The sequence below is a fragment of the Mercurialis annua genome, linkage group LG1-X (assembly GCF_937616625.2).
Source record: "Mercurialis annua linkage group LG1-X, ddMerAnnu1.2, whole genome shotgun sequence".
Lineage (NCBI taxonomy): Eukaryota > Viridiplantae > Streptophyta > Magnoliopsida > Malpighiales > Euphorbiaceae > Mercurialis > Mercurialis annua.
This window is the reverse complement of record NC_065570.1, coordinates 65,490,373-65,502,216: the sequence shown is the minus strand read 5'-3', so window position 1 is coordinate 65,502,216 and position 11,844 is coordinate 65,490,373. Positions and strand designations below refer to the sequence as shown.

The window sequence follows — 11,844 nt, the reverse complement described above, 5'->3', positions numbered from 1 at the left end:
AACTACTCTCGACGTCAAGCTAGGAAGGACAAGGAAAAGCGAGGAATTACCTACACGGTTTAGCGTCGTAGAAATCGACCTGCCGTACAACGCGATACTGGGGAGACCTTTCCTCCACGACTCAGCCGCCGTGACGAGCATAAAGGCGCTAACCATGAAGATACCGACGAAACAAGGAATTATCACGATACAAGGAAACTGAGCCGAGGCGAAAAAGTGCTACGAACAAGCAATAAGAGAATCAGGCGAAGCAATGGCAATAGAAGAAATCCTTAATCACGACATCGAAGAAAAAGAAACAGCACCCGAAGGCGAAACAAAGAAACTCCAACTCGACAAGGAGAAAAGAGTAAATCTCGGCGCAAACATGAACCCGAAGATCGAAAGCGAAATCACAGCCATGCTGAAAAACAACGTCAAAACCTTCGCTGCTAACGCATCAGAAATAGTCGGAATAGACCCCCAGGTCATTACTCATGATCTAAATGTAGCAGAAGCGGCGAACCCAGTGAAGCAAAAGAAAAGGAAGTTCTCGGAAGAAAAACAGAAAATAATCGCTGAAGAAGTAGAAAAACTGGAGAAAGCAGGATTCATACGAGAAGTCCACTACCCCGAATGGGTAGCTAACGTAGTTATCGTAAAGAAAGCCAACGGAAAAAATAGAATGTGTGTGGATTACACCGATCTAAACAAAGCGTGTCCTAAAGATAGCTACCCTCTCCCAGATATCGACCAACTAGTGGACTCTACTGCTGGACACGCGATGTATAGCCTAGCCGACGCAGCTCAAGGCTACCACCAAATCCAGATGAAGGAGCAAGACCAAGAAAAAACTTCATTCATCACAGAGGGAGGAACTTACTGCTACACGGCAATGCCTTTCGGCTTGAAAAATGCTGGAGCAACGTACCAAAGACTTATGAATTTCATGTTCAAAGACGAGATAGGAAAGCGAGTCCAGGTGTATGTAGACGATCTAATCATCAAGAGCGAGAAGGAAGAAACCCATGCAAAAGATCTTGAAGAAACATTCAACATACTGAATAAGTTTGGAATGAAGCTGAACCCCGACAAATGCACGTTCGGCGTACAAGGCGGGAAATTCCTGGGATTCATGATATCTCAAAGAGGAATAGAGGCGAACCCCGAGAAGATCAAAGCAATTATGGACATGAAGGCACCAAGAAGCATAAATGAAGTTCAAAAACTCAACGGACGAATCACAGCACTCGGTAGATTCATGTCTTGCTCAGCAAAAAGATGCTTGCCTTTCTTCAAAGCCCTCAAAGGAACACAAGAATTTGAATGGAATGAAGACTGCGAGAACGCCTTTGAAGAAATAAAGAAATTCCCCGTCACCCCACCATTGCTAAGCAGACCGCTGAAAGGGGAGACACTATACCTATACATCAGCACCACGAACGAGACCATCGGGACAGTGCTGGTAAGGGAAAAGAAGGAGAACAAGACGAAGAACAATGCGAAGAACAAGAACAGAAGGAACAAAATCAAAAATGAAGAACTACCAGGAAATTAAATTAAAGAAAAGGTAAAATACCTCGCAAGCAAATACGCAGGATCAAAAGAAAGGTAAGGAGCAACTTGAAAACGAGGAATCTTGATAGCAGAAGAAGGAAACCCACGAAAAGCTTGAAGAAATTGAAGGTTAGCAGTTGCAGAGAAAGCAAAGGTTGGAAAAGAAAGAAAATGAAAGAAAATGAACTATTATATAGCCTGAACCAAAGAAACTGAAAAGACGAGATCCCATAATACTAATGGCGCACGAAGACACTTGTCATTCATCCAGTCATAACCCTCTACTGATGGACAACACGTGGCAATACAGAATCTTACTAAAGAAGAAACGTCACCCACAAACATATGAAACGACTCGCCCGGAATACAAAGCGACTCGCCCGCATAAAAGAACTCAGCTCCAAAAGAGCTAAAATCCGCTAAGGCATAAATGCCAAACTACTTCAGCTCACTTGCGGGGGGGCTAATGATGGATACCGAATCCTACTGTAAGTATAATGGAGCCGAGTTGCAGGAGATCCACTCTCAGGCGACACCGAACTCCCCCTGAAGACGGAAAGATATGAAGGAGATACCGAATCTCTAAGATTCGGTAATACACTAATAAAGACCGAATCCCACATGATCCGCCAAGAGCGCGTCAGGTCCGGGATTCGGATAAACGACTAAATATGGAAACCTTGTCCTATTTGGACACAAACACTACATATGGAAGGATAAGCTCTACTTTAGGAAGATAAGACTATTTAGGAAGACGTTCCTAAATAGGACTCTTATCAGATTAAGGTAGATCTCGACAAATCAGGAGAATCCTTAAGATACGGCCGAATCCCTACAAAGTAGGATTCACCTACCTAATACAACTCTACTAGGTATATTCGACTACTATAAAAGGAGCACGAGGTATGCCTAGAATCACAATTACATTCATATACTAAAAACGCTGCTCAAAGCTCTAAACTGACTTTAGCATCGGAGAGTTAATCGGACAACCACCGTCCGGTTAGCTTCTACCCTGTTTTGCAGGTTCGCTCACCGGTTCAGAAGGCAGACTCCATCAGTTATCTAGAAAATATTATATATTGACCCCCTTAATTTTAATAAATTTTAAATTTTACATATTATTTATGAAATAGTACATCTTGCCCCTCTTAGATTTAATTTCTGGCTACGCCACTGAGGGCAACGGCTAATTGTATGCCAAATTAGCTGAGTTAACGTTCAAACAACTATCATTAGACGAAGGTAATATTTCTTTCACTTTAATAACGTTAGGGTCATTTTTTAGATTCGAAAAATACTAGAGGACCAGGTGAAACACAGAGTAAAAATTGGAATATTTTTTACCTTAACCTAAACAAAAAGGTTAATGCCAGGAAAAAAGAGCGAGTTTGATTAAAGAGTTTTCTATGATTTAAGTGGCAATTCGCTCCTCAACTTGCAATCGATGGTCAATTCGCACATATTTTAACATAGTTGTCATTTTAAACCAAAATTTATCTTTTGTTATCAATGTGTTACATTTTCACATTTTGACTCAGCGTGTGTGGTTCACCTCTAATAATAGGCGTGTACATTCTTTTAATTATCAATTTGTAACTTAAACTTGTACATCGTGGTCAATTAATAAAATTGTCATTTTATTCAATATATAAATAATAACAAATTTACTTTCTCAAAGTATGTTTAATTGCAAAATACAATTGATATTTTTAAATCACACAATTAATTATGTATCTATGTAGTTAAATCAAGTTTACAACAAAAAGTTAATTAACTTAACATTTAGTATTTTGTATGTTTTGTGCAAATTCAACTTGGTCTGTGTTTTTAGGACAAATGAAGTGATTAATAAATTTTAAATTCACCATATATATTAATTATTAGATAATCTACTGTTGTTTTTAATATTTTCATTAATAAATTTAAAAGATCAATTAGGATGGATCAACAAAGTTCTAGCAGAAAATAATCAATTATTAAAAAAAATTAATTAACGTGTGGTTTTAGTTGTGACATAAAGAATAAAAGAGTCAATTGCAATAAATTGTTTAATATTTTATGTAATAAAATCAGTTGAAAGACTTATTGATGTAAGTAAAATATTACAATTAAGTCGCTATATTTATTTTCCATTCACACTGATCCAAATATAAAAATATGAAAAAAATAGTTGAACAAATTATAATAATTGTTTATATTAATTAAATTGTTAAATAGTATTATAATTTGTTATTGTATTTTTCAAAATTGTATTTACATTTAAATAATTTGAACTAAAGTAATTAAAGGATTAGTTTGCACTTTATTTATATCGATTAGGTTTTTCAATAGATTTTCTAACAAAATTCCTCTTATGTCTTTTGTGATATAAAAATTAATTTTTATGTGAAAAGTCCAAACTACATAATCATATAATTAAATTAATTTAACTCTTATTATTATAATACTAGTCATATTCTTAGTTAGGGTTCGGACTAGTTTCTGTTCGGGGGATATTAAAGGTGCACCCTCCACATCTAGTGGCCGACTCCCAAGACAAAATAAAAAAATTAAAAGGATAAAAGTATATAATATTATTAATTTTATCTTAATGATGTTATTAAAACTAATTAGATAGTATATTCTATGTCTAAGGTCCGTCTATGTCCACATCGATTATTTTTATGTAAGTGCTTATGATTTTGAGAATCTTTTTTGGAGGGTTTTACAGCAGCCGGTTGATACTCCTTTTGTCACTTTCTTTGTCAATGCAGCTCTCACATTCATATATATATATATATATGCACATATCAATTGAAAATATTAGCCACACAATACTCATACCATTTTTCAGTAACTATCTCTAAACCACTCATTAATCTCTACTTCTTCTTCATTTTTCCGATTCTTTTTTCTTGCAAACAAACAGAGTGAGAATGGAAGTGATTAACAGATATGTAGTAATTAAGTCGCACATTAATGGCACGCCTGAAGAGAGCGATTTTGAGCTCAAATCTGAAATTATTTCTATGGTACTTGAGTCAGGATCTAATGATCTTATTATTAAGAATCTTTACGTTTCCATTGATCCTTACCAGCTTAATCGGATGAAGAGTCAGAGTTCGTCGCAGAAGCAATCCAGTTTTGCAGCTGCAATTAATCCTGGAGAGGTAAATTAAGTTCCAATTCCTTTTGTTAGTTAGGCACATTTTGAATTAACGTTTTCTTGGAAATGTATGAACTTTGTAGGATTCATACATTTTAAGTCCATGATACATAAAATTCATGGATTTAAAGGTTACTATGTGGATATATAAGAATAATTTTAAAATATTACTATAACAATTCATCAATGTAATAAAACTGATTTTTTTAAATTTTAAATTTAGTGACTCTCAAAATCAATTAAATTCTGAAAATTTGGATGGAGAATATTGGAGGAAGACACATTTTCACATTCATATATACTCATCGATTTTTATCAGACCAACTATGAATTTTATTTAAATCTATATCTTATAGATTTAGATAATAAAAAATTCATCGGACAGCCTTAAAGATTTGTGGTTGAAAAGTTAACTATGAAATGATTGACTTAATTTCAATTTGACAGGTTATTGATGCCTATGGAGTAGCAAAAGTTGTAGTTTCTGGAAATCCTGAGTTTAAGAAAGATGAGTTGGTTATAGGAGTCATTACATGGGGAGAATATTGTGTCATTAAACCTGGTGCCATGATTCGGAAACTTGATCCCATGGGCTTTCCTTTGTCCCACCATGTGGGCATTTTAGGTAATACATACTTTTTTTTAAATGCTATTTATAATCAGAAATATAATTAATCGACTCAAGTTAAATATTTGCATATTAAAACTCCAGTTTAAATTTAACTAATTGAGTTTGAACTTTAGTCAAGATTCATAAACTCAATCTCGAGCTCGAATTTGGTAAATTTATCAAGTTAGAATATATTTGATCATAAATTATTAAAGTTAATATCTAATGTCAATCTAATAAACAAAACATGTACAAATTGTTTTCAAACCCCTAACATTTATCAGCATTTATAATTCATCTTTTATGTTTGAAAATCAAAAAGATGATCTTTTATTTTTATTTCAGTATATATGTTAATTTTTTTGTTCATTTTTTATGTTAGTCAACTCAGTTAAAAGATTTAACTCATAAACTTAATAAAAAAATCATATTTTATAAGATTTAATGGCTTAGTAAATTCAATTTACTTCTCATATATTTACTCCTCTTATTTTTCTTTTTAATATTTTTTTTATTTTACAATAGAAGTAACAAAATACAATTTAAATCAACGAAAGTAAAATAAATTACAAATCAGGTTCAATGATTCATTAGATTTTATGCAAAAATAAATTTTCTTTATAATTATGTCAAAAACAATTTTAAGAATTAAATTGATATTTTTTAACTAAATCCTTTTAACTTAGCGGAGTAACACAAAAATTAAATGAAAGATTAAAATGCTAACAAACAAAAAAAGATAACCGCGTCATTTCATTTGCAAACAGGAGTGACATAAATGTAAATTATGTCGGGTGTTAAAATAATTTGCTCCAACATAAAATACAAGGATCAAAATATAAATTGCAATAAACATAAACTCAATAAGACTCGTAAGTCTATCGAGGTAATTATTTCATAACTCGATCTCGACTCAGCAAACTACTCAAGAAGTCGAATTATATTTTCAAGTCGATTTTCAGTCAACTCCAAATAGCTCATGAGCAAAAAAACAATTATTTATTTAGTTTGCAAGTGAATTTGTCCATTATCTGTATTTTTGTTAAGAGATTAATATGTTGCAGGATTTAGTGGACTGACAGCGTACGCGGGGTTATTTGATGTGTGCAAACCAAAGAAAGGGGAGAAAGTGTTTGTATCGACTGCTTTAGGATCAGTCGGAAATTTAGTCGGACAGTATGCCAAACTCTTTGGTTGCTATGTTGTTGGCTGCGCCGGAACCAAAGAAAAGGTTTAGTTTATTACTACTTGCCAACATGTTGTATAAATGACATAGTTGGGGTAATTGATTCTGAACATCATTGAATTTTCGAGTTTTTTCATTTTACTCACTAAACTATTTATTTTTTTCATTTTAATCACTGAACTTTCATTTTTTTTTCATTTTGGTATTTGCTTAGGTGGCAGCTTGAGTGTTTAAAATTGCCTAAAACAACATATCTAAAATAATCAAATTGCTTCTTATCTCATAGTTTAAAATTAAAATGGTGTTTTCTTGAAAAGAAAAAATCTTTATTTTTTTATGTCAAGTAGGCTGCGGTACTTATAAAATAATATAATTACAATGATCAATTTGGTTGACTTCGTTAATCTCTGAAATTATAGGTAACAATGCTGAAAGAGAAGCTTGGCTTTGATGATGCATTCAACTACAAAGAAGAAACGGATTTAAAAGCAACTCTCAACAGGTTAGCGAATATGATCAAAGATCAAGGCAACATTTTTTTTCTTCCAAAAATACTGTAAGAATATAAGGATTAATTATAACTTTAATCATAAATTTTAGCTTATTTTAAAAGGTTAAGGATAGTAATGCACCGATTTTAAGTTTAGCAATTTAAGACACCAACTCTAATTTTTTGTACTTCAAAACGCTGCTCGAATTTTTGATATACTAGTACTTATATTTTTATTAATTTTGCGTCTAAATTAGCACACGTGTATCGATAATTTAATGTGTTTCAAATTACAAAAATTCAAAATTGATGTTCAAAATTGCTAAAATTAAAGTTAGTATTGTAATTGTAAAATACACTATAAAATTCATGAGTTAATATGCAAATTAATCCTAAATATAATGGTGCACCTTTTTTTACTTTCTAAAAATATATCAAACTTTTCAAAGTTGTAAATTTGTCCTAATTGTAGCTAATTTGCTGAGAATTTATCTAATATAACAAAATCGATTTAATTGTACTTATGTTGCGATTGAATATGTAAATTTTCTAAGTTTAAGGAGAAGAAAAGTTGCCAATTAAGATGACGCGAGGCTCAAATAAATTATAATTCATATTTGATACCAGCTCATATGGACACTATAAAATTGATTTTGGAAAATTAGATAGCTTATCAACGAATTTGTCAGATTGAGATAAATTTACAAGTTTTAAAAGATTTGATACATTTTTAAAAGTCAATTTTTTTGGTTTGACACCATTATACCAAATATAAATGTAGAGTTTCTGAATTTGAGAAGGTTTAAAAAGACGGAAATAAAACGCCAAAACAAAATTCAATATCATGATACAATAAGGCTATTAGTAATAATTTTTTCCGCAGGTATTTTCCTGATGGAATCGACATATATTTTGACAACGTTGGTGGCGAAATGCAAGAAGCAGCAGTAGCAAACATGAATGCATTCGGTAGAGTAGCAGTGTGCGGTGTGATATCCGAGTACACAAGTGGCGGAAGAAAGGCTGCACCTGATATGATAGATATTGTGTACAAAAGAATCAAAATTCAAGGCTTTTTAGCTTCCGATTTCATGAATTTATATGCAGATTTCGTTTCCAAGACTTGTGATTATCTCCGGGCCGGAAAATTGCATGTTCTTGAAGATATCTCCACTACTGGTGTCGACAGCATTCCTTCTTCGCTGATTGGACTTTTTAAAGGTCATAATATTGGGAAGAAAATGGTTCAATTAGCCCAAGAGTAGTAGATTTCTACAATTTGTATTTGAAAGTCCAATAAGTCTCTTTTAACTTTTAGATCAAAAATTTGTATTTCGGGGCTAAGTATTTTTTAATATGTCTACGAACAAAGGGTTAAGGCGCCCCCTAAACTTATGATACGGATTCATCTAATCCAATTTATACTTTTTTGATCAACTAACCCCAAAACTCTTCATTTTTTGGTCAAGTAACCCCATAATTGTATTTTTTAAATGCATAAAATACAAATCGGAGGTGAGGGATGCAAAAAAATAATTAGATATTTCCCTAATTGTTGCGATATAATTATTCTAAATCTATTTTTAAAATAAAAATATAAATTTTGGGGTTATCTGACCCAAAAATGAAGAGTTTTGCGGTTATTTGTTCAAAAAAGTATAAACTGAGTTAACTGACCATGTGTCTAAAGTTCAGAGGGCGCGTTGACCCTTTGTTTACATGTATACCTCAAATGTGTGACTTATTTGATTATGATTTACAAGTTTATGGATCTAATTAACTAAAAAGGTTAAACGTGATGTATTTTATTTGGAGACAATATTCCGTCCACTTTCGAAGTAATTTTTAATTTTTATCGTTTAAATTTTTTTATTTTACTTATCTAAAAAGATCTGAATAAATAACCCTGAAGGGGCGTTTTCCCTTGAAAAAAACGCACTCCGGGGGCGTTTTTCATAGGTGGCGGCGGCGACCGGAAATGTCGCAGCCGACACCTATTTTTTTAAATGAGTAATTTAATTAAAATTATTTAATTATTTATTAATAATAATACAAATGTTAATATCAGTTATATATATTTTACAAGTTCAGTTTGAAGATTTTGTTAGTGACGGTTTTGACTATAGTGGACAATTCAATGTCGGACAACTGTTTGAAAGTGATTTGAAGCGATTAAATGCGCTAAAACAGTGGCTATTCGGATTGGGCTCGAATTGGTTATATCTTCTCACAAAAATGGGGGGACTCGAAAGATTTTGAGATGTTCACGGGGTGAGCGGTATAGAGGATCTTTGACGGATTCTGATTCCTCTTCACGAAAGAATACTAAGACGAAAGCGTGCAAATGCACCTTTTCAGTTTTGGTGAAATTTTATAAAAATGCATGGGTTGTCATTGCAAAACCTGGGATTAAGAGTATGCACAACCATGATTTAGCAGTGTATCCTGAGGGATATCGTCAGATGAGTGGACTGAGTCCGGCATCCAAATTCATTGTACGGGATATGAGTGCGGCTCAATTTAAGCCGTGTGCTATTTTGGCATCCCTTTAGGAGAAAAATCCATCAGATAACCCTACACGTAAATAAGTGTACAACTATAGAGATAGTTTGAAAAGGTCTAGTTTTGAGGGTAAAGAAGTGGTGGGAGTTTTATCATCTGGTTGTGGAGAGGAAATATGTACATTGGACGCTTGCTGATTAGGATACAAATGCGTTGACTCATATTTTTTTAGTGCATCCAGATTGTGTGGAGTTACTACGACGCTACTACTGGATTATCGGTATGGATTCCACCTACACAACAAACAAGTACAACGTGCCTTTCTTCGAGATTATTGGGATGACACTGACGAACAAAAACATCCTTATAGCTTATGTCATTATGAAGGACGAGACTGAGCATAGCTATAGATGAGTGTTTGAGAGGCTGAAGAACTTGATTGGCGATGATGTGCATCTGACGGCTATCCTCACGGACCAGTTATTGGGGCTGATTAGACCTATTAGAGAGGTATTCCCACAGACTGCTCATTTGCTTTGTACCTGACACATCAATAAGGACGTGGAAGACTGAGTTTTTAGACTATGTGGACGAGATAGATCTTTCGCTGAGGGTTTCAAGAACAGCAGGTGGAAAAATATTATTGAATCCCCGACAAAGGAAGAGTATAATATCGTTGTGAGGAGGATGAAGGATCAGACTATTGGCTGGCCAGCTGTGATAAAGTATCTTGAGAGCACATGGTTGATGCACAAAAAGAAGTTCGTTTCCTGCTGGATGATACGCTTAACTTGTATAATACCTTTTCAAAGTATAATGTGTGCGTTATTTATTATTTTGAGGATATTATGCTTGGATAGGTGTTATTTTGTAGGTGATTTATGCAAGAAAGTCATGAACCGAGAATTAAAGGAATTTTGCAAAGGAACAAAGAAAATATGTCAAATTGATCTCTGTTTATGAACGGATAGTTTTGTTCTTCTTCAAGACGTCAAATGAGAAAGTGTTCTTCATATGAATTGTTGTATACATCCTAAACTTTCCAAAACATCAAGAATTACAACATTCGGAGCTGTCTAGCTCAATCTATGAAGTTTTAAAGATTGTCGGCTTAGAGGACAATAGAATATAATCCGACAATTAAAAACAAAGCATTAAGAAAAGTTATCAACACATGCCACGCAACGCAAACATAGTGGACAGACTCATGTTTTATAATTACGTTCTTATTACCTTTTCCAACCAACTTGCTTTAATGACACAAATCGATTTTCAATCATGTAATTGGTGATCAAGTAATTACAAGCATTAATTCCAATAATAAGAATGCAAGAATAAAGAAAGATATGTAAATTAGTTTTTAGGATTTAAATGAATACACACATACTACTTACAATACTCTGGATTAATTAAATTAGCTAAACATAGTAAAAGCAAAAGAGTAAACAAATAAGAATTGCATAATTAAAGAGAAGGGAGAAGAAATCAAATTTGATTTGGCTTGAAAATAATCCACTTCAATAAAATCTTAAAATCCAAATTGTGCTTGGATGATTTTACAAACTAAGCTAAAGAACAACTACACTAAAAACTAAAACTAAACTAAACTAAACTAATAAACAAAGAATAGAATGATGTATTTACATAATGAAATTGAATGATTTTAATAGCCTTGAGCCGAGCTCTTATTTATAGAGGTCCTGAAACTTGAGTTTTGACATAAGTCACTCCTTTTAGGATTAAGATTAAGTGTAAAGAAACACTCCTAATCTAAATTGGAATTTGATCTTTGATGCTCTCAATCTTCTAGAAGTACAAGATTTCACCTTTTATGTTGTAAAACAAGTCCGAGTCGAACTAGGATTGATTCCCGATGAATTTAGCGCGTTTCAGTTGAAATTATTGTGACTTTTCACTTCACAGATGATCCTGCCGGTCGTCAAGATTACTCAATGGCCGGACTGATTTCAGCGCAGCCACCAACTTCGGAAAACCATAACTCTTTGCAAACAACTCCAAATGACTTGGTTCTTGATTCATTGGAAAGCTTGAGATGTCTAGTTTATTTAATATGAAGAAGATAAATTCATAAGAGGTCTCTAAGTAATCTGAAATATCAATTTAATGGAGAAGGGTCAAATCTGCAAGCAATCTAATGCGACGTGCACTTTGTCAATCTTCAAAACTTCATAGGCCGAGCTAGACATCTCCGAATAATTCTTGATGTTTTGGAAATTTTAGGATGTATACAACAATTCATATGAAGAAGACTTTCTCATTTGAGGTCTTGAAGAAGAACAAAACTATCCGTTCATAAACAAGGATCAATTTGACATATTTTCTTAGTTCCTTTTCAAATTCCTTTGATTCTC

The 11,844-nt window shown here is 33.2% G+C and overlaps 1 protein-coding gene across 1 annotated transcript; it reads left to right on the top strand.

Moving 5' to 3' along the window:
* Positions 1-4,336: 4,336 nt before the first annotated feature.
* Positions 4,337-8,411, top strand: LOC126667461 (2-alkenal reductase (NADP(+)-dependent)-like). Its single transcript, XM_050360441.2, has 5 exons — positions 4,337-4,688; positions 5,132-5,309; positions 6,359-6,525; positions 6,900-6,982; positions 7,854-8,411. Exons 1-5 carry the CDS (start codon positions 4,455-4,457, stop codon positions 8,233-8,235), a joined length of 1,044 nt encoding a protein of 347 aa, XP_050216398.1. The 5' UTR covers positions 4,337-4,454; the 3' UTR covers positions 8,236-8,411.
* The last annotated feature ends 3,433 nt before the right edge of the window (positions 8,412-11,844 follow it).

Coding starts and splice junctions, on each gene's coding strand:
- LOC126667461 (XM_050360441.2), top strand. CDS start 4,455: ATGGAAGTGATTAACAGATATGTAGTAATTAAGTCGCACATTAATGGC. Junction 5,310..6,358: donor CCACCATGTGGGCATTTTAG/GTAATACATACT, acceptor AATATGTTGCAG/GATTTAGTGGACTGACAGCG. Junction 6,983..7,853: donor TTAAAAGCAACTCTCAACAG/GTTAGCGAATAT, acceptor TTTTTTCCGCAG/GTATTTTCCTGATGGAATCG.